Source organism: Anopheles maculipalpis, chromosome 3RL, assembly GCF_943734695.1.
Source record: "Anopheles maculipalpis chromosome 3RL, idAnoMacuDA_375_x, whole genome shotgun sequence".
Lineage (NCBI taxonomy): Eukaryota > Metazoa > Arthropoda > Insecta > Diptera > Culicidae > Anopheles > Anopheles maculipalpis.
The window spans coordinates 1,863,548-1,888,271 of NC_064872.1; the positions used below are offsets into that span (position 1 = coordinate 1,863,548).

Here is a 24,724-nt window from a genome sequence, read left to right on the forward strand (position 1 = left end):
TCTCAAATAGTAAAAATGCATCAATTCAAATTCTGCTCACAGCAACCGACCAAGGATCGAGGATCTTGACCTAGGGGCTGCCGTTTCCTCTTCCTAAACTTCACCTTATTAAGCAACTAGCAATACGATCGCGGCGTGCGGATCACGCTTTTGGCAAACGGAATCGTTTGTACGGTGAAAATGCCAACAGCCGCGTGCCACACGAGTCGATTCTTCACTTTCAATTCGGCAGATCGGCAGCTCGATCTCGGAAGAGGTCACAAAAAAAAGGCGCACTAAATCAACGCTCTTACCGAATAGCGTTTAAAATAGTTACGCCACAACGCGGAGTTCGCAGGTGGTACATTGATCTTTGGGAGGAACGCGGCGGTGCGAAATAAACTTGATTTAATTTTAATTATAGTTAAGCAACAAGGCTAGATATAGAAAAAACTAACCAACTTATGATGTTTATTCTGTATGCACACGCTTGTAAAATGGAAAGTAAGAATTATCTCATTTAAAAAAGTAATGCTAAATAAAAATCGCCCACTTTTATAAAATCAGAATTATCCACTTTCTTCTTCATCTCCCTTTTCTCCTTCCGCTTCCTTTTCTTCTTCGACTTCCATCGGTTGTGTTTCGGTTTGCCCGACCATGCTGGATTCTACTTCTTCACTCGTTTCCATCAACTGCGGCTCCCCCGCGCGGGACTCGTTCGCAATGTCTTTGTCCGCTTGCGGTGGTGATGTTGCCGACGATGATACGACTGTTTCATTTTTATCCTCTGCCAATGTGTCCAGCTTTGTTTTGTCCTGCAGAGCTGTGTCCTCATGATGGCCAAAGCCAAATTGCTGTGTTTGGGTTTGCTGCTGCTGCTGCTGCTGTGAAGCTGCCATGTGCGAACCGGTGTGTTGCGGATCGTTCTCGATCGTGACGGAGTTGGTACAGTCGCTCACTTTGTAGATACCGACCAGATAGTCAGAGAGTTCGAACATATTGGAGCGCAACGAAATGATAATGAACTGGGCATTCTTTGTCCGTTCCTGTAACAAAGAAAGAAATGCAAGAAAAAAATAGTTTTCACTGGTTGTCTAAGAGAGAAAAAGCTTCAAACCCATACCTTGATGTAGTGCGCTACAATCGACACGTTCTTAAAGTCTAGCGCAGCATCAATCTCGTCCATCACGTACAGTGGCGAGGGTTTGTAATAATGCAGTGCAAATACCAGCGCCAGCGACGAAAGTGTCTTTTCACCGCCCGAAAGATTTGAAATCATCTTCCAAGATTTTTTCGGTGGACGCACACTGAACACAATGCCCTCGTTGAAGGGATCCATCGAGTCGACCAGCTCCAGTTCGGCATCACCACCGAGCGTTATCATCTGGTACATTTCCTTCAGCTTCTTCGTGATGATGTGAAATCCTCGCATAAACTCGGTAAAACGTTTCTTGCGCACATCGTCGTACAGTTGGCGCATCTCATTGCGTTTGGCGGTGATCTCTTCCAGGACGGCCACACGCTGCAGGTAGACTTCCTGCTTCTTCAGGAACTCATCGATCACCGAAAGGTTGGGTTTGTTGGTGTTGAGCTTTTCCTCCAGGATGGAGATCTGGTACTGGAGGTCGGGGAGTTTGTAGCCGGCCAGCTCTTCCTCGGTGTACTCCTTCAGCGGTTCTGGTGCAGGTGAGCCCGGGATTTCGTGCAGTTTGAGAGGTTTTAGCTGTGAAAAAAGGGAAAAGATAAGATGCGTTTTATGAAGACTAGCGGCAAGCGTTATCTGAGAAGATCGCGAACATCGCGTGCGGGACCAACATCCGAAGGGAAGGCAATTTTAGAAAACTTACCAGAATCGGAAAATTCCTCTCAAAGACTTATGCCAATGTCCGTTAAAGAAAAGCCAAATTTCTAAACACAAAACGAACGTTACGCGGCCTTTGGATGCTACTCCCGAACCGTGTACATCGCATGCGCCAGAAATGAGGCCAATGTTTTCACCGGTTGACAGTTTCTTCGATTCTTACGACCGAACAACGCACCGAAACGGCGAGAAAGATTCTGAGCTGTTTACCTTCTATCCGCGAAAAAAACGAAACGTGATACTTTCCACGTGCTTTGATTTACGCATTACTGGGACGCATTAAGGCACACACAAAAGCATAAGCAATGGGAAGCTTCTTTTCACACCCGACCGGGATGGAAGTGGTCAAGAAAAATCAGGAATACATTTCCGAGATGAACAAAATAAAGGTAACCATATACACACACAAACACGGTACGTGTCGTTTGCTTGTGGGATTAAATCGTTGAGATGTGAATTTGTTATTTAATCCGCACGGCAAGATGGAGCGCTGGATACAGATGCACTTCCAGATGAAGGAGCGCGAAACGGCGATGCAGATCTCACGGGCACGGGAACTCTTCTACTGGCTCGCCTCATTCTATGCCGTTTCCACCGTCGGACTAATCGGAAGGTTCCGCCTCACAAAGCGTCCCGGAACGCTTGCACCGATCGTGCCACTTTCGTTTGTGGTCGCTTACTATGCTGATCTCGCGTACGGGACAAAGATCCATCGAATACAAGGTAATGTGGTCGCTCTTGTCCAACCAATAACAAGCTAAAACAACTCTATTTTACGTAATCACGCCTCTAGCCGAAGCGGAAATGATTATGCACAATGAGCCGGAGCTCCTCGAGTGGCCAAGCGGACTACCGACGGTTTCCGAAATCGATTCAGCACGGCTCGATATTGATGATAAGATTCGGCTTCATCCACATCAGCTTTAAAGGCCTCGGTGATGAAACTCTTCAGTATTAGCAGAGAAGGACAGAGCAGAGTGTCGGGTTTCTAGCGGTCTCGTTAGTTTGTATCCCAACAGTTAACAACAAGCACTGAGGCACACGCATGCACATATTCCGGAGTGAACCTAGTGAAGCAATGCAACGTGCAATTTTTGTAGCAACATCTTCCTTTCGCACATATTGAAACGAATAGCTGATTTCAGGTTTCTTGTTAGATAAAATCAGCCCTCTTGCACTATCCTGCTGCTGCTCCTTCTTCTCCTCCCTTCTCTTGATGTCTTATTATGATAGTCAACCGATTTCTACTCAACCATAACGATATGATCGTCCTTTTACTAAATGGAGTTAAGAAAAAAGATACACAAACTTTAATTATTCTCCAAACCGGCAACGATAACAATAATAAAAAAGTGCATTTAATCCTTCTCACTTCAACCCTTCGAAGTATTGTGGTGAGCGGTCTAAAAGGGGTACCATTGTTATCGTCGTACACGGTTTCAAGCGGCGTGCAATAACTAAAATTTACATCCAATAATACTGTTTATTATTCAAGATACGACGATGGCGGGTATTGGAATTGTGTCTTGTACGTGAGTGTGAGTGTGTGTGATCGTTTTTAAAAAAGGATTCATCAGTCCTGTTAAATATGCGTATAACGTGCAATTTGCTGCATTCGGTAGCACGTAAATGACAAATAAAGTGTAACAAAAATTCGCACAAATTCGTTCGAATAAACCTTTTTTTATCTTCCGGCTCTCCGTTGTCGCCTATTGGGCCCGAGCCAATTAAAGAAAGACATTTCCATATCCGTGCTAATGTTAAATGAACTTGACGTTTCTTCTCTCCTATCAGCCACCTAATTTTATGCCCCATGTGCCGTCGCCTTCGCGATAGAATCTTCTGTATATCGCATCCCGCCATTACTTACTACAGCTCGAACGACCCCTGTCTTAGGGCTCTATTGGCTTTCAACAGTACTTAGCAGGTGGGTAGATAAAATAAACAAATAAATAAAAGCACTCACCTTATCCTTCCAGTGCGGCAACGTGTCCTTGGTTTCCTGCAGTTTCGTCTCGATCGTTTGCAATATCTGCTCAAACTCGAGCCGCTTCATTTTGCCCTCCGCTTCCCGCTTCTGCAATGCACCAATCTCCTTCTTAATGCTGGACGAGCCGTCGTGTGCCTTTTCGATCGCTTCATTCAGATTCTCCAGCTCCTCCCGCAGCTCGGTAGCCTCTAACTCGAGCTGCGTCCGCTCATCGTTACCCTTCCGGATCGCGTGCTGGGCTGCCTCAACCTCCGCTTCCATGCTTTTAATTTTATCTTGCGTTTTTTTCACATTCCGCTCGGACGTTTTAATGTCCACCGTTAGCTTCGAGATGTTGGCCGACAGTTTGTCGATCTGCTTGGACAGTGTGCCGATTTTCGTCTGCAGCACCTTCACCTTACTGTTGGTGATTTCATTGATCTGTGCGGTGTACCGATCGACCTCCGCCTGCAGCTTGTCCGCCTTACCGGTGGAACTTTCATGCACTTTCTTACACTCCGCTACCTTTGCCTCGAGCGCGCGCACCTTTTCCGGATCGGAATGAGTCCGAGCGACACGCTCGGCTTGCGAATCGAGTTGCTCCTTTAGACGAGGCATCTGCTGCGTCAAGCTGGCCACATCCATACGCATACGCTTCAGTTCCATCTCTTGCTGCTTGAGCTTGGCCGTTAGCTTTTGGATGTTTGATTCCAGCTCACCCTGCTGTTCCTGCAGGTAGTTAATTTGGGACTGGATTTCTTGCGCTCGGATCTGCATTTGCTCGATTTCGCGGGCAGATGCGCCGGCCGGTTCGCTGGCCGATGTTTTCGTCTGCACCGAAGTGCCCATGCGGCCACGCTGCTGTGATCGCCCACCACCGGACATGGTGCCGGACGTTTCGATCACGTCACCAGCGAGCGTAACCACACGGAACCGCTGCCTGCCGTACGCAATCCGTTGACCCTGATCGAGATTGTCCGCTACCAACGTATCGCGTAGGGCAAAGTAGAACGCTGGCAGCACACGTTGGTCTTCCACGCGTATCAAATCGAACAAGCGGGGTACGTTTTCGGGGCTAGAAAAAAATATATATTTAAGATAAATTAAAGAGTTACAGAATCGCATCGATCCATACAATGGAATATTAGAATCATTTAGGGGAATGTTTGATGTCGATTTGAATAACATCGAAACCTTGTATACGACGAAAAAAAAAACCGTCCGTAGAGACCGCCCCGTAATATACTTCCAACTTACGTCTGTATTCTGGTGTGACAATTCCGCTCGTACTGTTGAATCTTCTCGAGTGCAATGAACGACGCTCGCCCAATGTCGTGTTGCTTCAAAAACTCGATACAAGTTTTGGCCGTATCGACCGTTTCCACCACAATGTGATCGAGCGTTCCGCAGCACGTCGATATCGCGACATCGTACCGTGCATCAATGCCACCCAAATTGCCCAACCGTCCAAGAATTCCGGGAATGCGACCCTCGTTCTTCTGGCGCATCAGTGCATCGAGCACCTTTCCCTGTGAACGGTTCGATTGCATGGCTGACATCGATTCCTGCAGCTTGCTCTGCACCGATCGCAGTTCCTGCCTTAACTCTCTCTCCTCGTCCCCATTTGTCTGTAGCCGTTGTTTGGCCGTTTCAAGCTCGGTACGTGTCGCTGGTACGGCTTGCTCCAGCATCGCTAGACGGGACTGCTTCTCTTCGAGATCTTTTTCGGTTTCTTCGTATGCACAGCGCAATGATTCGAGCTTGCGGGTTTCGGTTACTTCGTCGTGTTTGCAGATTTTGAGTTCCGATTCTGCGATCGAGAGGGCCGATTTGCTTTCGTCTACTGCTCGCTTCAGATCGATCAGTTCCGTCTGAAGTTTTTCCTTCTCCTCGAGCAGCACCTTCGTTTCGTCCTTTAGAGTGGCCAGATTGGCGGTCAGTTTGGTTTCCACTTCGGTTTTTTGCTTGGCGAGTGATTCAATGCGTTGCTGTGATTCTTCGATTTCTTTTTGATTTTTCTCCGGTACGGCAAGCAGCTCTTGTAGCCGAACCTTTTCATTCCCGATCTGTTCCATCGTTTTCTTGCGCCGTTCGTTTGTGGCACGCATGTTCGCTTGCACCTTGGCAAATTCATCGAGCGAGTTCTTGAGGGTCGTTTCCTTCGCCTCCTTCTTGCTGACCAGTTCATCGTACTGCTTAATTTCTTCCTTTACGAGCTTTTCCTTCTCCACCCGCTCGGCCTTGATCGCTTCGTACGTTTCGTCGTGTTTGGCCAGAATTCCGGCGGCTTGATCACGTTCAACGGCGAATTCACCGATTTTACGCTGCTGCTCGCTGATGTACTTCTGTATCTGCTGGTTCCGGGTGCGGGTTAGTGTATTTTCCAGCTTCAAATATTCTACCGCTTCCGTCATCGGCTTCTCTAGATCCTTCATTTCGCGCTCGGCCAACTTACAGCGATTGTGCTTTTCCGTGCGCTCCTCGTTCAGCGAATCGACCCGTTCGTTAATGTTCAGCAACGGTTGCTTGTACCGAGTCGTACCGACTATGTCCTCCAGGTACTCCAACAGTCCACAATCGTTCTCCGTCTGGGCCTTCGATTTCATCATTGCAATCGATTCTACCTCACCCTGCAGGATGAGAAACCGATTGTGGTCCAGATCGATGCCGTGCTGTTTGAGCAATTTGGATACTTCCTTAAAATGGACCCGTTTATTATCGATCGTGTAGTACGAACTGTTGTCGCGGAATGCCGTTCTGGCAACTACAAACGAGCTGTTCGGCACCTCATCGAACGATCCGTCCTCTCGATCGACAATCTGCTTGAAATGCACCCCAACCGTGCAGCTGTTCGTGTTCGGATGCTTCGAAGAATTGTGCAGCAGAACAGAAAGCTTCTTCGAGCGGATCTTCTGTGCTCGGTATCCGAAAACAAACAGCATCGAATCGATCACATTGCTCTTACCGCTCCCGTTCGGTCCGATAATGGCCGAAAACCGCTGATGAAACGGTCCGAGCATTACGTGTCCGGCATAGCTTTTGAAGTTGTAGTTCGAGATGCATTCAATAATTAACCGTGGCCCTTTGCATTCGGTTGAGCAGTATGGTGGCACCGGTGGTGGAATATAGATGCCACCGATGCGCGTTCCTCCCTCCTCGTCTTCCGACATCAACGCATCCTCATCAACAACATCGGCGGCGTCCATCGGTTCCGGGGCGGATTGAAGTTGCTGTTTTGGTGCTGCATCGCCTCCTCCAGACCGACGTTTCGATGCTTTACTCATGCTTTTTTGAACCACAAAAACACACAAATACACTATTTTTCCACAAGTCTTCTGCGTTTTTTATCGCTTTTCAAACAAAACTCCAAAGAACGCGCGCGTTCTGATTCTATGGACTTTTCAGCCAGCTTATGTTTGTGTTTGGTGCCGTTTGCAATAAATGACGTTTGGTAGCGTTTGAAATTGTTCAACTGGCAACATGGCCGTCAACTGACAGCACGGTTTGAAATGATGTCAAATGACGAATGCAAGCAACGGTTGTTTGATTGTTGCTGGCAGATTGTAGCTTTTATTTCGGATTTCCATCCAATTACAGTTTTTAGTGGTGTGAAAAAAAATAATAAAATAGACTGCACCTGCACTGCAATTACTTAGACATATACTCTTTATAATAAAGCATTAGGAGCCGCTGTTAATGTGGCGAAATCGTTCAAAGGGCGAAACAGGAATAATGGTATCGTTTCCCTAGACACAAACCCGACAGCTCCCAGCAAGTTTTAGTACCAGTAGGAGTGGTAATTCATGTTATCTCCTGATTTGGATGCTCCCCTGGTATCAGAAAATCAAAAACTGGTTGAGTCGGTTCCTACCGAATTTCGCCATGATCGAAGTGAATTTGACTTATAAGCTGAATTTGACGGAGAGAATTTGGCTTATAATTTTTTTTGTATTTTGGAAGGAAATCTGACCGGTTTTAGGTTTTCGACACCAGCCTCCTGGTTTGCATGCTGTCCTGCTGTTGCAAATCTTAAAACAGATAATTTTTTCTTTCTATAATAGAAACCGCAATCAGCTGGAGATCATTTGTATAATCGAAAAGATATGTCCATAGATAGGATATGATCAATCGATCGATTAAATATTTCGGTAGCCAGACATAGTTTATTTATTGATATTGGATTTATTACATTCCACCCCACTCGCAAGTTTTTATGCAAATATTTTCTCCTCCCTTCGCTTCTTTGTCACTACCGTACCCGGTTTGTGTTGTGCGTCGGGATGGTTCATCAATTCTGGCGGGCATACCGACACTGGACTGGACATAAGCATCTGCTTCAGATCGTAGAACAGATGACTATCGTCCTTCGTGCAGAACGAAATCGCACAACCCGTCTTACCGGCACGACCCGTACGACCAATACGATGCGTGTAGTCCTCGATCGTTTTCGCCATATCGTAGTTAATGACGAGCGATACATCCTTAATATCGATACCACGACCAGCCACGTCCGTCGCGACCAGTATGTCCTTCGAACCATTCTTGAGCGAAGCGAGCGCATACTCACGCTGCTCCTGTCCCTTGCCACCGTGCAGCGTACATGCGTTGTAGCCCAACTTTTCCAGTCCCTTTGCCAACACGTCCGCACCCTTCTTCTGGTTGACGAAAATAATGCACGGTGGTTCGACGCCACGCGATAGAATTTCCATCAGCTTCTTGCGCTTATCGTTCTCGCCCATGATGTGTATGATCTGTTCCGTGCGCTCCGTCGGTTTACCGATCGAGCCGATGTAGACGGTGGCGGGTCGACGCAGATAGGTGCGTGCGAGTCGTTCCACGGCCGGTGGCATGGTAGCGGTAAACATCACCGTTTGTCGGTACTTCTTCTTTGTGTTAAAGTTTTCCATCAACTTCGACGCATCCTCTGCTTCCTCCGTGTCCGGCTTCAAATTCGACACTGGCATGTACTCCAGGATCTTCTGTACGTCCGGTTCGAAGCCCATGTCAATCATACGATCAGCTTCGTCCATTACGATGTACGTACACTGGTTCAGCACAAGGTATCGATTTTCCAGCACATCAATCAACCGACCCGGGGTGGCAATTACAATCTCACATCCCAGCCGTAGCCGGAATCCTTGCTCTTCACGGGACAAACCACCAACAACGACGACCGTACGAATGCCGAGCGGAGTACCGAACTTTTGCGTTTCCTCCTCAATCTGTTGAGCAAGCTCACGCGTTGGCGCCAAAATGATAGCATACGGACCCTGATCGGCCGTTTCCAGTCGATCGATCTTGGGCAGCGACTGGATCCAGGTCAGCAGCGGAATAAGGAAGGCAAGCGTTTTACCCGAACCTGTCTCCGCAATACCGATAATGTCCCGATTTTGCAATCCGATTGGGATGGCCTGCCGTTGAATCGGAGTCGGATCCTTGTATCCAACCTTATCGATAATTTCCAAAATTTCCTTCGGGAAGCCGGATTCCTTCCACGTGCGGATCGGGTTCGGAATCTTACCGCCCTTGATCGTGATGTTGTAATCTTCCCGAAATATACGCCAATCACGCTCGGTCATCTCGTCCACATCCTTCTCGGACCAGTGCCGATCGTCCCACTTCTGTTTGTCCTCCTTCTTCTTCACCTTCTTCAGCCGCACCTTTTCCTGTTCCTTTTCCGCCTCCGTACGGCGCTTCTCCAGCAGATCGCCGTAAAATTTGCTCTGCTTGCGCTTCTGTTCCTTTATATCGATACCGGCCACGTGTCCACGGCCGTAAAACTGCACGTGATGTCGCTCCTTGTACAAATTGTTGTAATCGATCGATGTGTCCTCCCCAGCATCCCAATCAAACACAAACTTACGATCATTCAAACGGCGCACGCGTCGCTTTTTCTTCACAATACCCAAATACCGCTCCCGGATCGCCTCCTGCTCCTTTTCCTTATCTTTTACGACCGGTTCCGGTTCCGTTCCTGCCGCTCCGGATCGCCTTTTGTCAGCATCCTTCGGATCCTTGTCCCGCTCGTCGTTGATGGCCTTTCGTTCCCGCTCGCGGCGATCGTACTTATCCAGCGGGTCACGCTTTTCCCGGTTCAACAACGTTGTGACGGGAACATCACCAAACTTGGGCACATTTGCAGCAGCGGCTGCTTTCATAGCGGCCACCTCTTCCTGTCGACGCTTGAGCGCTTCCGCTGCACGCTGTTCTTTTGTTATGAACACGGGCTTGCTACGAGCGGCCTCTTCCGCTTTTTTTTTCGCCAGCAACTCCTCCAGCGAGAGTGGCTCTTTCTTGGCGAGTTCGGCCTTAACTTCCGCTTTCAAGTCCGCCTTTTTCTGTTCTTCCTCTTGCTCCTCATCCAGCTTGTCTTTCCGTGGTTTGTCCTTTTCATCCGTACGGTCTCGGTCACGGTCCCGTTCCCGTTCACGGTCCCGCTCACGTTCGGCCCGTTCCCGGTCACCAGGGCGATCCCGTTGCGGTGGTTCACGATGTCGATCTCGATCACGTTCACGCCTGCGATCCCACTCACGATCGCGCTCACGGTCTCGTTCGCGTTGGTCACGGTCTCTTTCACGTTCACGCTCCCGGTCCCGGTCACGTTCCCTTTCGCGGTCACGGTCTGGTCGGGTATCGCGTTCCCGGGAGCGGGAACGCCGCTTTTCATTCACCATCTTCTTGTGTGTGTAGACGTTCTAGGATCGTTCGCAAACTACCTGTGAATGAGAAATGTAGTATCCTCGTTGATAAGTGATCAATTATTCAATTATAAAAATATAAAGAGTGATTTTAATGTACAATTGAAGAAAACAAATACCTTGCGCTAGAGGTGCAGCTGGCGTTTGTTGTTTGTTGTAAACAATCACCTTTTCCGGCTTTGACAGGAGCGCTCTATTCCAGAGCGCCCTTCAGAAACGTCATCGAAATTTGAAATCATAAGCATATTCGATAACATTGTTTTCAAAACGGCCGTTTTTAAGCGGAAAAGTCTAGTGTAGTTTAATATTTAAAAAAAAACAAATTTTTTCAAAGCATCAAATTGAAAAAAATAGTCCTGTAAGTCTGTTTGTAGCAGTCGGGAAATTTAGAGTAAAAAATTCCCTTCATACACAGGACTACGTATCCAACTAGCGATAAATTTATTAAAGGAAAATTTTAACATAAGACCAAGACCATTTGCAGGAATACGACCGGCAGAAATACGGCAGGTTGTAGTAACACTGAAGACTTCTTCACACCTATTGCATTTAGAAAATAGAGAATAAGGTCAATAAGGTATAAAATGACTTCCTAAGTTCATTAAGGGCTTATTTCTAACTTTCACCAATTTTAAATTACAACAAACACACGAACTTCAATGCTCTAAACCAGATAGCTTAAATCTGCCACATAAATATTGCGTTCCAGGGCACATTTGCTGGACATAACTGTTCATGATATGAACTCGAGCAACCTAATCAGGCGGACGAATTGGTCATTGAACGTACATTTAATTATACCTGTTCGCACAAAATCTATCTCTCCTTCTCTCCCTTTCTCTCTGTGTGTGTTTGTGCATCGATAATGTATCAGCTAATGGTTTCCAAAACAAGCGGCTCTCCCCCCGTTCACTGTACGATTGTGGCCAGGAAGGTTCAAATTTCCGGTTAATGACATAATTGCACACCGTTAGAATAAATCGAGAAGCTCACAGCGCCTCTAATAAACACGAGCACCGGCATCATGCGAGAGGTCTGCCCGGTCAAAACCTTAACGCCCAACCCTCGCTCCCGGGTCCGATTAGTTCCTAAGGGCGCGAAAGTGGTTGTTTGCTTCCGTTTTCGCTCACAGAAATGCCCTCCTCTACCGCTCGATTCGGAACATCGGAAGCCTCTCGCCAGGAGAGAGATCTTGCCTGAACCCGTCGACGAAATTAATCCATCATCCATTAATCGGGTATCGGGTCGAGAGGTAGAGCTGTTGAGCTGCGTGATTGCAATCTGAAGCTCGGAGGCCCCTGGAGCCTGGACTCCGATGACTTCTTCCGAATTCCAATCGGAAAAGGCTGAAGTGCTTAATTTTCCCGACGCAATCGAGCTGCGATCGATACGCTATAGCACTTCTGAAGTACACTCACCTTCCAAGGAAGGAGGAATGGAACGCTTTACAATGACGGTAAAGGAAGAACAACATTTTTGGGGAAAAATTCAGCGGAAAAGAAACGCCAAGGAAAAACGGCAAAAACGGCGGGGTCAGAGCCCGCGCTGTTGCATCAATCAGGAGAACGCGCACGCCCGAAGGGGATGATGCCTCACGTTAAGCCGGAAATAAAGTGAACCAAACACACCCCAGGTTTTGCCTCGGAGGGCATCATCAGTTCCGAAAACTAGCTCCTGTTCTTTCTCTCTCACCGGTCGGAACGCCTCAAAACGTGTGTGGAAGAGGAGGGCTGGGAGAAGCAAAATGGATTGGATGTGTTAAGATACCCTCAGTGAAGAAAGTGGCAAGTTTTGCGCTTCGGGAAAGACCTCCAGGGTGTCGGGAAGATATCTACACTTTCTTGAGAACGAGGTGGAAAAGATCGCGTCAAGATTACAAACGATCGGGGCGCGCCCGATTGATTGGAGTTGTAACCCTTCACATCGGAGTTTGGTGGGTGAGAATTTTATTTGTACTCTACTGTCTCATCTTATTTCTACAGACTGTCCTAAACTACAGATTTTCTAAAAAATTAAATTATCAACCATCAGTAACTTGTGAGAAGATCGTATCACGGTTCGAGGAATGCGCCATACATGTCAAGGGTTAATGGGTGGCTGTAAAATCGATTTACGCAGCCACCCCATCAACCATCAGCGGCTGACCAAGGGCCACGCGAAGTTGCGTGAAGAGCCAAGAAGCGAACGGTGAGCGCCAAGCAATAGTTGACTTGTAAATATGCTCTCACGTCGGTAATAATTCGGAAGACTATAATCTTCTCGCCCCAACTCGCGTGAGCGTGTGCAACGATCGATCTTTTCCAGCTAGTCCGGTGTAGGTACTCTACGTACACGGTTACACGGCTTTTACCCCTTTTGGGTAGGAAAAAATGAAGAGCCTCTTCCGGATTCTTGTGGTAATTTCGAAACGGTGGTAGTGTCCGATTTTTGTTTTTTTTGTTCACCTAGGAAACAAAGGTGGAAAGGGCAAACGGTTAAGCGGTTTTCTATTTCCGCCACATTGTATTAACCGTTTTAACCTAAAAGTTGAGCAGTATCGGTACACTCGGAAGACAACCAAGAATTATTGGCAAATTGTGATGTAGTAACACTTTAGGGGGAAAAATAAATCGTGTGAACACTAAAGCCAACCTTCTGCCGCACAGTCTAGCTAGGTTAGGACAGAGGCATCATTAGCCGTAGACTTGGTGGCTTTTGTTTTACCAGGCGCCATCGGATCTGGCGCGAAATGAGGCGCAAAAATCCCATCTGGCAGCAAGCACAAACTACCTGCCCAGGTCAGTTCCAATCCATTCTCGCAACTGTCCAAGTCATCAGTCAATTGGCAAATAAGCTGGTCAGTCAGTCAGCTTGTTTCGCCAAACAAAGAAACACCGAATCGATTAGAGCACCGGGAGGAACATGATCAACTCCTCTTTAGCGCCCCAAAGCTGACGCGCGAAATTATAATGATAGCCTTTAAAAAAAACCGGGTTCGTCCGTTTGATGCCGGACCGGAAAAGTGAAATAGTTATAAATTGGCAGCATTTTTCTCAACCTCAGAGCGAGAAGAGAAGTGAAGCGGACGAAGCGAGAGCAAAACCCCGAGCGCACCCACCAAAAACCAAAACAAAACAATGAATAATTGAATCGGGAATCGGGGTCTCTCCCGGCCCAGCGCAACCGGGATCAAAGCGAAAGGTGCTAATAGTGGGCCGGATCGGTTTCTTCTTTGTTGCTTTGGGAAATCAAATACGAGATGAGTGATGGGACACAATGTTTTGTATGCCAGGAGTCAGGAACGGGAGCGATCGTACCGGTGAGCTTTTTTGGGTTATGTCATCCTTTGGCCGCGTCATTTGACACACAGAACAATGCGGCATCGTTTGCTAAAATGTTTTGAAGATTTTAGTTTTGAAGAAGTATTTTTTGTTCGCTGTTGTCTTTGTTTGAAAGTAAATGAGAAATCTCGCATCCTACACGAGACACAACGAGAGCCGAATCCTCACTGTGTCACTTTTGCCTTCCTCAAGCTTGAACGAGCTAATCGAGGTTCTCTCACTGTCGGCTAAAGGTTGGGAAGTGGTGTACGCCCACTCTGCTGGCACGGTCTGGCTAACTGTTCGGTACGGAACGAAAGGATCACCTTACGGTTCACACACACACACAAACACACGGTATGCCATTTCGTCCTTTCGGGGCCCCTTAAAAGCCTGTAATTTGGGCCGGGTTAGCGCCACCTTTGTTGTACTGCGCCCGATACTGCGAGGATATTGATACTTTCTGTGCCACCTCAAATCCGGGGCAGACAGTGCGCCGTCTATTGTTCTCAAGGATGCTTGTGGGATAATGCCAACGGGGGAAAAAGCGGGTGGGAAGCGTCAGTAGAAGAGGTGGAACTTTCCGAGCGATGGTCGAAATTAAATTCCCAACATTTGGGATGATTTTGGGAGACTGGGCGCAATTCGTTATGGGATTGGCTTGATACATCAAAAGTCCAAGGGAAGTTAGGAATGGTCCGTACCATTTTGACGAGATTAATAACTTTGCTTTCGTTGTAACAGGGAAAGGTGATGGACAGTTGGCAAACTTTTTGAAAAGGCCAGTTATCAGAGCTTTAGTAGAGTAATGAGCAGACATCGCCTTACTGGTTAGAGCGAATTAGCTAATTATTTCTTGTTGCTAGGGATCCGGTTTTGCTTGGATCGAACTCAAGATCTGCCCAGTTCCTACGTACACAAGTAATCATCCTGATGGACTTTCCAATGTTGATTTCATAGGATTGACTGCTAACTGCGACACCATTACACGATCGTGCGATACGATCAAATATCACTTGCTTACTTTGTGTTCTAACAGTGAGCTTTAGGGAACTGCACTCACCACTCGTATTAAAATCCCGCTAACGGTAGTGTTACCGAGCCTCTAGTATAATGATAATAATTTCATCGATGCTCCTTTGTCTGGAAACCCGATCCGGAAGCTTCTGTAGCGCACCGGAATATTACACGCTCGATTGGACCATTGATAGAGGTGCTTTACTTTGCGCCAGGATCACTTTAAAAACGCTCCCGCCGATTATCAGATTTTATCTCATCACCCTCCGTGGGGGCACAGCACTCGTCTACCCAAGACCAAGCGCGGGAAGAGCAACAAAAAACAATTTCGATGGAGGTAAAGGCATCATCATAATCTTGCCACTGAAAATGCAAGCCACCAGCTTTTTTTTACCACTTCGCCGGGGGTTGTCTGGGTTTGGGAAGAGATGTGAAAGCCACAAAAAAAAAAAAGACGAGTCAACTAAATCACAAAAAAGAACCTCGTCTACCGCTTTTTTGCGGGGGTTTTCCTTTTCGATATCGATGAGCTTTATCAGTAACGGCCAAAACGGGAGGATTTGTTTTTATCCCAGAAATATGATAAAAACAAAATCTCGCAAAACCATTTAAGAACGTAGTCCAACGGTTTTTATGTGGGCTCAGCATGTGAAAGGGTCATTTGACTGTCAAAAGTTAGACGACTGGATTTGCTGCTATGCTTGTCTGGCGAGATCAAAAGAAAGCGACATTTTAAACAACCATTCCTTCGTTTACTTTAGGCCACAATGTTGTCCTAATTGTTAGCCTGTTTTCCCTCTTTTTACGCTAACCAAATAACAATCTGAGGGTTTTGAGTATTTAAGGAAAAATTTTTATGTGCACGTGTTAAATCACTGTTTAACGTGTCCTCAAAATTGCACTCAATCAACGCAAATGAACGCAGTTTGCTCGTGTGGTTGTAACTTGTTGTCGTTTCCAATCCTGACCCAGGTATTAGGTTACATTTTACGAGCGAACCTTTTTTGCCCTTTTTGCTCTTTTATGATTAATGTGGTTACGGTTTATCGATAAATTGGGCTGTGGATCGAGCAAACGATACGTGACAGAGTAAAAGGTTTTATTAGGATTAGGGCTTGCTATTATTAGGATGGTGCTTTTGAGGTTTGTTTCTAGTGTTTGGAGCTTCAAATGAACATGCTCATAGTGTCATTGGAGTTTCAAGTTTTTAGGGAACTTATAGCGACATCTCTGGACATCAACTCGCTGCAAATAAATGTAGATGCTTTTTATTCTCTTGAAAAGATCCTTAATAATCCAGGAATGACGTTTTTTAGGAAGGAAATCTCCTGGAAAAGGATTCCCCAAAGAAGACTTCCTTTCTGAAAAAGAGCGAGTCTTAACCCACCAGATTGTTTGGACCTCATCCAACTATTCTCCAAAATTTTGAAAACAATTCAAAACCAATCTAAAGTTAACCAAATTTCTCCACTCTTTTCCATGTCTGGATGTCTATAAAAAAAAAGCTCAATTAAAGCTAGAATCAAATTAAGCTCAAACAGGGGCACACATACATATATTATAAATACAACGTCTAATTCTAGACTGTTAACAAACGAAACACACAATCAAATGAAGCACCCGATTCCACAGAGTTCGCAGAGGTTACAGAGAAATTGAAACCAAAAGTTTCGCTGACTCACCAGCCCCCGGTAATGCACAAGACATTGTGACGCTTCGTGAGTGCATTCGGATCAGGTTTTACCTAGGCCAAACACCAGAGCACAATATTGCCACAAACAACAGGCTCGAGAAAAACCCACCTACCAGGGAACCCATGCCAAGCGTGGTAATTTGCAACAAAGCATGCTTCATTTCATGGCACGTTAGCTAACAACTGTGCGCGTCCTTGCACAGGGTAAGGATGCCGGCAAAGGACAACCGAACGGAAGCGCGCAAATTGTTATATTAAATCATCCAGGATGTTGGCCACCTATCGCGGCGGTTGGCTCCTGTCCTGCGCGCATCTCTGGACGAACAGCCCTTTCCACAGGGACAAGCATTGTTTGTGCAGTTTCACGCTTGGTGGGTGGTGCGGACTGGTTGGTTGGTTTGCGTGTTTTTTTTTTGTTGGTTGTTGTTGTAGCTCTCCTTCTGTGGCAGGGATTTAAGGGTGTGAAATTAGTATGATTGTTCGTAAACAAATGCCAATGCGGCGGGATGCAGTCATGCGAAGCGAGCGTGCGTATGGGAGTGAGAAAGAATTAATTAAGCTGTGCCGTTGTTTAATGCCTGGAAGCCTGGTTTAGCGGATGTCTTTATGTTTGCTTGCCCAGGGCTACACGATTAAACGGCTACAAGGGTTGAATTTGAGGTATAAGAATTCTCTATTCACTATCTAACTTACTGCAGTCATCCCAGTGTAGTGTAAACGTATTGCAATGTTCATTTGTTCCACATCTGGCTGGCGTCCGTGTTAGTCGCCGTGCAACAGTCTGGCCTGGGCTCTCGGCAGTAATCTCTCGTTAATTGTAAAGCAATCAAGACTAATCAAATCAGTGTCTCGACCGGCGTCGACTGTGGGCTATTCTTCGGCAGACACATTTAAATCAATTTCGGACCTTCAAATCATCATTCAAACCGTGAGCAACGCTCCGAAAGCGTCCAAATCCTAACTTCAGACGAGGTGAGAAGAGGATCATGTGGCGCTACGTTCAATTGTTTTTCATCCGAAATAAATAATTTGATTGCCGATAAATGGCTTGATGCTTTCATTTCGATCGAATGCCCAGTGCCAGCGAATTAGCGGCAGCAAACTGGACCGATGTGGCATTGGCCTTCGCGTGTACTGTTAAAGTCCTTAAGCAGAAATCACTTCACACAAAGCTGGAGAGCACTTACCCAGGAGCGATTTAGATCAATTTTGAATGTGTTTGCTCTGAGCATTAGGAAAAGGCTGGCTTTTTGTGGAATTTGATGTGCCATCTGGTGTATAGGTGGTGCCAAATGCAGGATAAAACGGTTTTCCATAACAGGTGTAGTGTTGTGGGAACTGATTTTTGCACATTGAATGCGAAGGGAAATTTGAATCACATTCATTATATTTTGTTAAATAAATCAAGCAACTTTAAATAAACATATATTGTAGATCTTATAAAGGTTATTATCACATCGATTGATGAAAATTATTAAATATTCTGTTCGAACAGATTATATAATTCCGGCTTATTACCTAGCCAGCAGCGCCAGATTACAGTTTAATCTTGCAGAAAAAACGCTTCAAGTAAAAAGGATTCATTTCCAAACTTAAAACGATCACCGATCGAAGGAAACTTCATATGGTAAGTCCTGGTAGGAAAGGATCAACTTTCCCTCTTCGTGACGTGATCCTTTTCTGCAGTGATCCGAATCAATATTGTCATTGTCGTGGTTAAGGATTTTTGAAAGGATTTTTTGATTCTATTATATAACCTGTGCACCTTAGTCGATGAGGATCAACCTCGGAGCGATCGAGCCTTCCTAAGCAAGTAGAAAAACGGAATTCCCTACGGTGTGTTGTTCACGGTCAAAGTGATCAGTGTTTCGTTTGCCTCGTTTGGTCTTCTTCTTCCGAGGTTGATCTTACCGGGAAGTTGAACGCAAAAGAAACTTCCGATAAACGAGGAGAAACCCATCGTACGCACCTCCGAGCGCGATCGGTAGACTTACGCAGGTTGAACGATGGAACGGGATAGCGAGCTTGCAATCGACAGCAGTCGGCTAGTTTTTTCTGATCGGACGAACCGACCAATCGCACGTCTAGTCAAGCATATCCCGCTGCGTTTTGCTTTGTTTTGATCTTTCGATTCGGCGTTCCAGGCACGCGAGATCCACCTGACGCCCGATGCGAGCTACCTTTAGGGCCTGCTCAAGCATCCGTTGTCGCTGGCGGAGGCCTTCGGAGAGAGCACGAAGGCATACCGGTGTTGTGGGTTCGTCTTCTCTGGATCACAAGCGCGTCAGGTCCATGCAGAGGTTAGTGTAGTTCTGCTCGATCATTCGATTACGAAACCTGGTCGAAATCGGACATCTCGTACAGTTGTGAGATGCTGCGGAACTATTTCGTGGTGTTGTTGGTGATTTGATTCGAATTTTGCAAGTGCAACGCTAATGATACTTGATAAGGGTGAATGAAATCGAACTGTGCGTGCGTTATTGTGCTTAAGCTACAAGTGACCTTTAGAGAGCCACGCTAGTGATCCTAGGACACAGAACTGTTTAAACAAAACGTGAAAATTTGGTGAGGAATTCTTACATTCCGTAGTGGCATTTGTTTGTGCGTGCGTGCGTGCGATCAGAAAGCAAAATGAGTTCGGCGTATGTTCAGCAGCAGTACCACCATACCGCAATGTACGGTGGCGGAGGGATGATGGGATCTGGTGCAGGTGGACTGATGGATACTTCGTCCTACGCGCATTACAACGCCAGTATGTCCACTATGGGCATGGGCGGAACCGGACTTTGCTATGGCTATGGAACTGATAGTGGATCGTCAGAAGGTTATCACAGCCCGGGGCCGGTTTCGAGTCCCGAATCGTACTACAACAATACCAGTCCGGCTGAGTACAGTCCATCCAGCCCGTACACCAATTACGGGTATTGCAGTGGAACAGGATCTGGATCGGGAGTACAAAACACCCATAGTAACAATACTCCCACCAGCAGTACCACTAATCAACACATATCCTGCGAGTCGTACTACAACTACACCAGCAATAACTTCAAAACCGCCTGTCCAACAGTTCCTCGCTATAGTACGATCGAATCGAATCCTTCCTCCGATCGATCTGCATTACTGAATGGGTACCAGAAGCGAGAGGAAGGCACACAGTCGCTCGAAACGCAAGTTGTACTGAGGCCTGTAGCCGCAACAATTGCTGCCAAACGACCTGCTGCTGCTGTCACTCAACAACTTCCGCTCGCTGGTAGTTACTACAATCCCTACGCGGTACCGATGGCCAGAAATCGATCCAGCCCAGCACACAGTTCCAGCAGCTCCGTATCTCCTACTCCATCCCAGTCGAGCGGGCATTCGGTCGTGGTAGTGCAACCGGAAATTGTCAAAAAACGCCGCCTAGCCGCAAATGCACGGGAGCGACGAAGAATGAACAGTTTAAATGATGCGTTCGATCGGCTGAGGGATGTGGTGCCTTCGCTGGGGAACGATCGAAAGCTGTCGAAGTTCGAGACGCTCCAGATGGCACAGACGTACATTGCGGCATTGAATGAGCTGCTTTCACGAGACTGACACTGAGTTTGATTTTGTAACATAATGTACAATAGTTTATAGGTGCTTTGGAAGAGTCATACAGAAGGTAATATCTACTGTAAATATTGAATACTATTGTATTGCTATACTGCTAATAATCGGAGATAAAAATTGAACAATTTTCAGTGAAAAAGCTAACATACCAAGAGCAACGTAGAATTAGTAGAGCTTAACTGTGCACGATGTCACAAAGCAAGACATTCTGAATAGATTAAATATAATTTGCTATATGAGGCACACTTAGCAGGTCATCTCAAATTTCAAGGTTTTCACAAACTGCTAGGCGCCGTACTCATTAGGAACGAAAAGAAACAAATTAGGAGAAAGCGAATGAGATAGAGAGAGGCAAGACTAAATGTGTATACTTAAGCATTTAATGTGTGACCCGCGTATTTGCAGTAGGTCACTCTCGATTGTGGATCTTCTGGAGAGGAGCGCTAGCGGAGCACAGGAATCTTTATCGTACATTCAGAAGACGTCCAAGAAAACCGTACCGTCATTGTGGCACAACCGCGGGGAAGAAATACTTCGATAATCGTGCGCAATTGCTCGAAATTAAGGTGTGAAATCGAAAACGGAATGAACGGATAACAGACAGAGAAGTCAGAAGGGGGTGGCGGCCTCCTCGTCCAAAAAATGTTCCGCAGGGAAATAAAGAAATATGCTCTGGAAAGTAAACGATAAATGCTAAACGATTGTTCGTTCGATCGTGTGATAACTAATTTGTGCGAGTTCATATTGTCTCTCGTGACGTTTTTTTTTGAAAGAAAGAACGAAAAAAAGACCATTCCACAGCAGCTCTTGGACCTGTTTGGAAGCGACCACCGACGGGAAGGACATTCGCTTACACGAAGGTGACGGTCACGCGGTCTGGGACTTGGCTCCAGAAAAATTGGGTCTGATCAATTACTCGATCCTCCTTCGTTTTCACAGCTTCCATTCCTTACCGCACTGGACGCTCTAGACGGAGAAATGTGGACCCGAATTACGCACCAGTCAAAGGTGTTTTTTTTTATGTGTGGTAATTAAATTATACGCCCAAAACTTCCAACGCGTCTGCGCGCGCGCGATCGTAACGATCGAACGACTGAGGCTGATTAGCGAAAGGAAAACATGCCCGCTGTGCCCGTCAGCGCGGTGAGGCCTAAGAATTATTGGGCAATTTGCCGAGGTGAACTATTAGGACGGGTTTTGTAGATCACGCTTCAACTTGAAGGTGGTATACAAGGTGATCGCCGATGGTTTTGCGGAGGATGATCTAGCTTGTGCAAGGGCCGATAGCCTCGTCGTCATCGTCGCCGTCGTCGCCAGCGTTCGTCTGGAGCCGTTGACGGTGGGGTTGTGATGACTTGTGGAAAATGGGTTTGCTCCGGTTAGTTTCCTTTTTTCTTGTTGTACAGAATGCTCGCATAGTGTAGGGGTAAGAATTATCTTATTGTCCGACCTTCATAGATTGAAAGCTCTCTTCAGAATACGGTGTGGTGGGGTGGGCTATAGTAATGTGCGGTTTAGATGTGATCGATTGTCAATATTTTGTATAAATCTGAGGGGTTCAAGAGTAATATAGTCTGAGAATGGAAAATAGACTTACCCTAACACCCAACTCTGTGCACCATCTCATATCCTCTTCCACACAACACTTTAGCGTCTGATTGTTGCAGATCCGTCCCGCAGATTGGCATCATCTTCTTGATGGTAGCACCCGCTTTTCTTCGTCTATCATTATTACCTTCTTCACACTTCGTCTTCGGTCCAACCGTTTGTGAGCACGTTTTGTCTGATTACAATGATTTTCGAATTTAAGGTACCTTACGCACGCAGGATCCAGAAGAGTGCGCTATCGTCACCACTGGAGTTCACCTGCCTCTTGATGATGATGATGGTGATGCTGGGGTTTCGTCTTGTCGTGAAGCCGGAAGATTATGGCTTCAGGAAGCATACTACTAGATCAATTGATTAGATTCGGTGGGTGATCGTTAAACATCGTCGTTGGCAAAGGTATCCAACATCTTACTCTGGAAGTAATCTTGTGTACAGCACACCACTTGATTTCTACTTCATTAAAGGGTTTTGTTTAACACGTTTCTTGTATTAAAAAATCTCCTTTTCTAATGTGCTTTATGGATTGGGCCGTGAATGTCCAAACGAGACCATATTCGAAAGAAATTGAAATGTTTACTGTTTACTCTCAATTTATGAGGTGTCGGCTAGACCAAACAAAAGCGTCCAACAGTTCATAAATTTTACGGCACGGCGCCAAGCCACTGGGTTTTCATCCTTCGTCAAGAAAAAAGAAACACCTCATGAAGCCATTAAACTGTTGGAAAACGCCACACTGCAAGGACGATGGTTCAAACCAAATTGCTCAATGGCTTCCGTCGACCTTTTGTGTGGGAACTGCACCCGAGAGCTGTTTGCAAAGTTCAATCTTGGCCGGATTGTTCCGATCTGGCGGTAGCTGGGCTACCTGACCCACGAACGGAACCTGGTCGTCCAGGCTCGGTGTCGTAATTTACCACCCTCCGGGGCGATAACCGGAACGATAACGGGTATTGTACCGGCCAAGGGTCATTCTGTTGTACTCTGGTCGATGAATGACGGATAGCTGACCCGTAAAGATGGACGGCGTCTGAAGGTCAAGCTCTTCTGTCAAACACCCTCCCAGGATCCGGGGATCGGTGTTTATGACAGTCGTAAATTTTCGCCTAATTTGCCCGGCTTCCCTATATCGGGCTCTACGTGTTCAATTGTAAGAAAAGCCGTTGATTATGATAGCCTCGGAGAGGGGCATGCGTTCGTCCTTATCGGGTAAAGAAGTATGTTATTTTCCTGGAACACAAAACAAAAACATGTGTACTTGTTCTTGAAGGGAATAGAATATCGAATATCGAAATAGGACAGCTCGGTACTCAGTGTTTGTTGAGATTGGGATGTGGCGCCAGCGATTGGAAGATTGTGTGAAATGTGGCAAATTTATTGGATTCTTAGCAAAGACTTATCTGTAGCAGCAAAACCAAACTGCCCAAACTCAACTCTGGACAGTCGTGTCTGATATTTACTCACTGTTTTTCAATTAAAACTTCTCCCAACTGCCAAAGGCTTGCTACCAAGAGTGATAGATTCGCTTCGCTATCCTAATCACGCAACGCTACGCAACGAGGCATCAACAAACTGCTCTGGATGATTAAATACGGCATTAAAGAATAACAAACATCAACACAGTTATAGTTCATTGAAATGTTAAAAAGGTAGCAAAGTAAATTATCCGATCAAACCCCTCCCTCATACCCAACCAGTTCAACGACTTTTCCACGTCCGTCGTATGGAAAAGCGCCTCTCATCCTTCTTCCGAATTCGAAATGCCCTCCTGCCGGTGGTCGGAAGGTGAACAAACTGGGCGACCATTACACTGGCTGCTCTATCTCTCGCTCCCTCACGGCACAATGGTAAAACTATTCAAATTACACTGATAGTTCTAAGAACTGGTCGGCACATTCCGCATCCGAAAGCTGCAAGGTTCGGCTTCCGTTTCGCGGCAGATAATGTTCCGGTAGTGGAAGTGGTCAAAAGCGGGCAACAAAAAAAAAAAAAAGAGCTAGACCGGGGTAAAGAACAGTGCGAAGCGGATGAAATGAGAATGGATTTTTGGGTTCGAAAAAATTGCATAATTTCCTACCGCAACCTTATGCACCCTGTGGCGCGCGCGTGAATTGTTCGATAGCTGGAGCCCATAGAGAGATTTCGGAAGCTCGAGCAAAATTGAAGGCGCATGAAAGAAGAATGTTTGCGTGGATTTGAGTTGCGAAAAGAGGAAATGGATTCGAAGCGAGGCGCCAACAAGCCAAAGTGATTTCATTCCATTTTGCAACACTCTCAGATCAACTCTCACTTTTAAAGACCATTTGCGAAAGTGTTTTACTCTATTTTAACATCAGAAACATAATCATCCCGATCAGCCATATCAAGAATTCCCCCCAAAAAAAGGTCTCATTTCCTTGTTTGTGGACTTTGTCCTATGAACATCCGGTTCTTGTTTTTGCTTCCGGAACTGATCTCCCTCATCTTAACCAAAAGATCAGTGGTGCGTAGATCCTTCCTGAACAACGGCTCAGTGCTGCATTGATTTGCGGAGATCACCTAACCTTCGCACTTACGCCTGCAACGAACCGCAACAAGAAATGCTGCGTAATGCCAGAACAGGCCTAAGAAGGCAACTCGCAACTGCACTAAAGTTATGACCGTTCTTCAGTGAATAAAAAAAGTCCACACATTCGCAAGCATCCGCACTTACGAGCACGATCGTTGTTAATCATGGATCTTCGCAGACTTCACCCGGCAGCCCGGCTCATTACTCCAGTTCTCGCTTTCATTTCGTTTTGGTATTTATTTCACATATTTTTGCTGCCATCAAGCACACCATCCAAAAGCTACTTCGCGTAACAGAGCTTAATGCTACATCTTAGAGGCACACCTTTTTGAATTAGAGGTTTTTCCCAGTTTTTACTTTGTCTAAATAGCCGCTACGGCAGAAAAAGGGCGACTTGATTGGCCCTCAGTAGCTCCCGATTATTATGCAAACAATCGTCTCTAATAACCCGGTAACGCACGGAATTG

The 24,724-nt window shown here is 46.3% G+C and overlaps 5 protein-coding genes across 5 annotated transcripts in view; 2 read left to right on the forward strand and 3 right to left on the reverse strand.

Annotated features, from left to right (window-relative positions):
* LOC126564716 (enolase) overlaps window positions 1-24,724 on the reverse strand; it is a 111,973-nt gene that overhangs the window by 3,381 nt on the left and 83,868 nt on the right. The gene's annotated exons all lie outside the window — the stretch shown is intronic.
* On the reverse strand, window positions 549-7,093 carry LOC126563845 (structural maintenance of chromosomes protein 4). The gene is made up of 4 exons (XM_050220620.1): window positions 5,067-7,093; window positions 3,807-4,884; window positions 1,103-1,702; window positions 549-1,025 (listed from the first exon to the last, which is right to left on the reverse strand). Exons 1-4 carry the CDS (start codon window positions 7,091-7,093, stop codon window positions 549-551), a joined length of 4,182 nt encoding a protein of 1,393 aa, XP_050076577.1.
* On the forward strand, window positions 2,121-2,767 carry LOC126565560 (plasminogen receptor (KT)). The gene is made up of 3 exons (XM_050222751.1): window positions 2,121-2,229; window positions 2,323-2,563; window positions 2,634-2,767. Exons 1-3 carry the CDS (start codon window positions 2,146-2,148, stop codon window positions 2,765-2,767), a joined length of 459 nt encoding a protein of 152 aa, XP_050078708.1. The 5' UTR covers window positions 2,121-2,145.
* Window positions 8,019-10,483, reverse strand: LOC126564117 (probable ATP-dependent RNA helicase DDX23). Its single transcript, XM_050221051.1, has one exon. The coding sequence runs from the start codon at window positions 10,481-10,483 to the stop codon at window positions 8,021-8,023; it is 2,463 nt and encodes an 820-aa protein (XP_050077008.1). The 3' UTR covers window positions 8,019-8,020.
* On the forward strand, window positions 19,146-20,089 carry LOC126565089 (T-cell acute lymphocytic leukemia protein 1 homolog). The gene has a single exon (XM_050222228.1). The coding sequence runs from the start codon at window positions 19,148-19,150 to the stop codon at window positions 20,087-20,089; it is 942 nt and encodes a 313-aa protein (XP_050078185.1). The 5' UTR covers window positions 19,146-19,147.